A 1,799-nucleotide genomic window follows, 5' to 3' on the forward strand; every position below is an offset into this window, starting at 1 on the left:
ATCGTGGCCCAAACCTTTCCGATCATTCGAAAATAAGTTCATAACCAACCAGAAACTTCTAGAGCCACTCAATCACAGAGTCCCATCCATCCCAGAGTACCTTAACCAGTCCCGTTCCGACAGCCATTGGTTCTTATTCTATTCTTCATGAATTGCAGAACCAGTGAAATGAAAAGTATCTTTGTGTATCTACTCCCTCTTTCATAAGATTGTGCCAGGACACATGCTTCTACATTCTCAATAACTTTTCATCTAGAAAATTCCATGACTCTTCAGGGTTATTTTGTGAATGTCGAGACAAACGTGCCTATAAAGCTAACAGAAATAACATTCTCAATTGTTAATCGGAAAAAAACTTCTGCATCGCGGGACTACTGCTTCCAGCTGTTTTCCCTATTCAAATTACCCAAGTACCGCATCACAAGCGAGAAAAGTCAGAGCGGGTGAAATCTGATATGCAAAACCTTCTGCTCTTTCTCACTGGAACGCGGACCATGATGAAAGACACCGATTGGAAACACTCCTTTTTTCGCGCACACCAGACGCGTTTTAGTATAAACAATTAGCACGAGGCAGTTGTCCAGAAGCATTGATGGCCCGAATAAGAGAAGTGGGATTGTGTATATACCAATAGCCGATGTTTTTTTAATGGTTTTTTTTCCAGAATATCAGAACAAGATATCCAAAATTAAATATTCAATTGTAAGCAGCCAAAGCCCCAGATTTTGCGAGAGTATAAAACATGAGCTTACGGTCCTTTGTCTAATATATTTATGACTCTCTTCATGTGAACAGATATTTTAAGACAATGAAGCAAGATTCATATACATCATTCAGATGATATTAGATAAAACATGAAAAACGTTAACCAAAAATACTTATTTTACACCTGAGGGTGAGGATAATTGAAAAACAAAATAAAAAGCGAATTCTCTACATAAGGCTCAGTTTTAAATTTGCTCAAATCTTGCGTCGACACTCTACCAAACATTTGGAAAATATCAAAATCTACAATTGAGGATTTTGTGGCTAATAGAAAAGTGTAAAACTCCTTGAACTGTTCTCGCTCCTCTACAGAAATAGTTGATAAATTATCCAAATTATTGAGGCGCATCTTGATGAAAATCTTAGTGGTCAGTGGATCCCATTCAACAGGTCCTTGAAAATCGGAAAATAGCTTGTAGACGAAACACTCTTCATCGTACATTTGAGAAATGACTGAAAATAAAATTTTAAATATAATTCATGACCTCGGGCAATTTGTCTTACGTTCTTCTATCTTTATTTCCGGGATATTAGACGGGCGGTCATTATTTCGTAGTAGTGCCTGACGGTTCATGTACGTCACGAAATGATCGTACCAACTTTCATCACAAAGTTTCACGGGGTTCATCTTTAATTCTTCCATGGTCAGGACACATTCTCGTTCGCTATTGCCAATCCAATCTTTACAAGACTCTACCATTCTCAGGTATTGTTGCTCAAGAGCACGCAACTTTTTCTCTGAGAGACTTGTATCCGAGTAAAGGTACAGGCAGTCTCCGGTTATGAGGTCCATTTTACAATTACTCAATGTCTCCATTACATATTCCATGATTTGGTACTCAAAGCATTTGGAATTTCTGTAGTGAATTATCCGTTCCTTCAGCTTTTCCTCGATTTCTTTTCTTCTCAGGTGGATGTCAAATGGATGTGTCTGCTTTAAGCACTCATAAATCTTCATTTGAAGATCGTGTGATTGAAAATTTTCTGAAAAATAAATATTTGAAAAATTCTGAAATTAAAAAAAAACAAACCTT

General features: G+C 37.1%; 1 protein-coding gene across 1 annotated transcript; it reads right to left on the bottom strand.

The window, feature by feature from the left end:
- Nucleotides 1-883: 883 nt before the first annotated feature.
- On the bottom strand, nt 884-1,723 carry CBG05347 (the record flags this gene model as incomplete). The annotated part of the gene is made up of 2 exons (XM_045240430.1): nt 884-1,218; nt 1,270-1,723. The coding sequence occupies 2 exons, from the start codon at nt 1,721-1,723 to the stop codon at nt 884-886; spliced, it is 789 nt and encodes a 262-aa protein (XP_045092907.1).
- Nucleotides 1,724-1,799: the final 76 nt, after the last annotated feature.

The sequence above is a fragment of the Caenorhabditis briggsae genome (genome assembly GCF_000004555.2).
Source record: "Caenorhabditis briggsae complete genome, chrX, whole genome shotgun sequence".
NCBI classification, from domain to species: Eukaryota; Metazoa; Nematoda; class Chromadorea; order Rhabditida; family Rhabditidae; genus Caenorhabditis; species Caenorhabditis briggsae.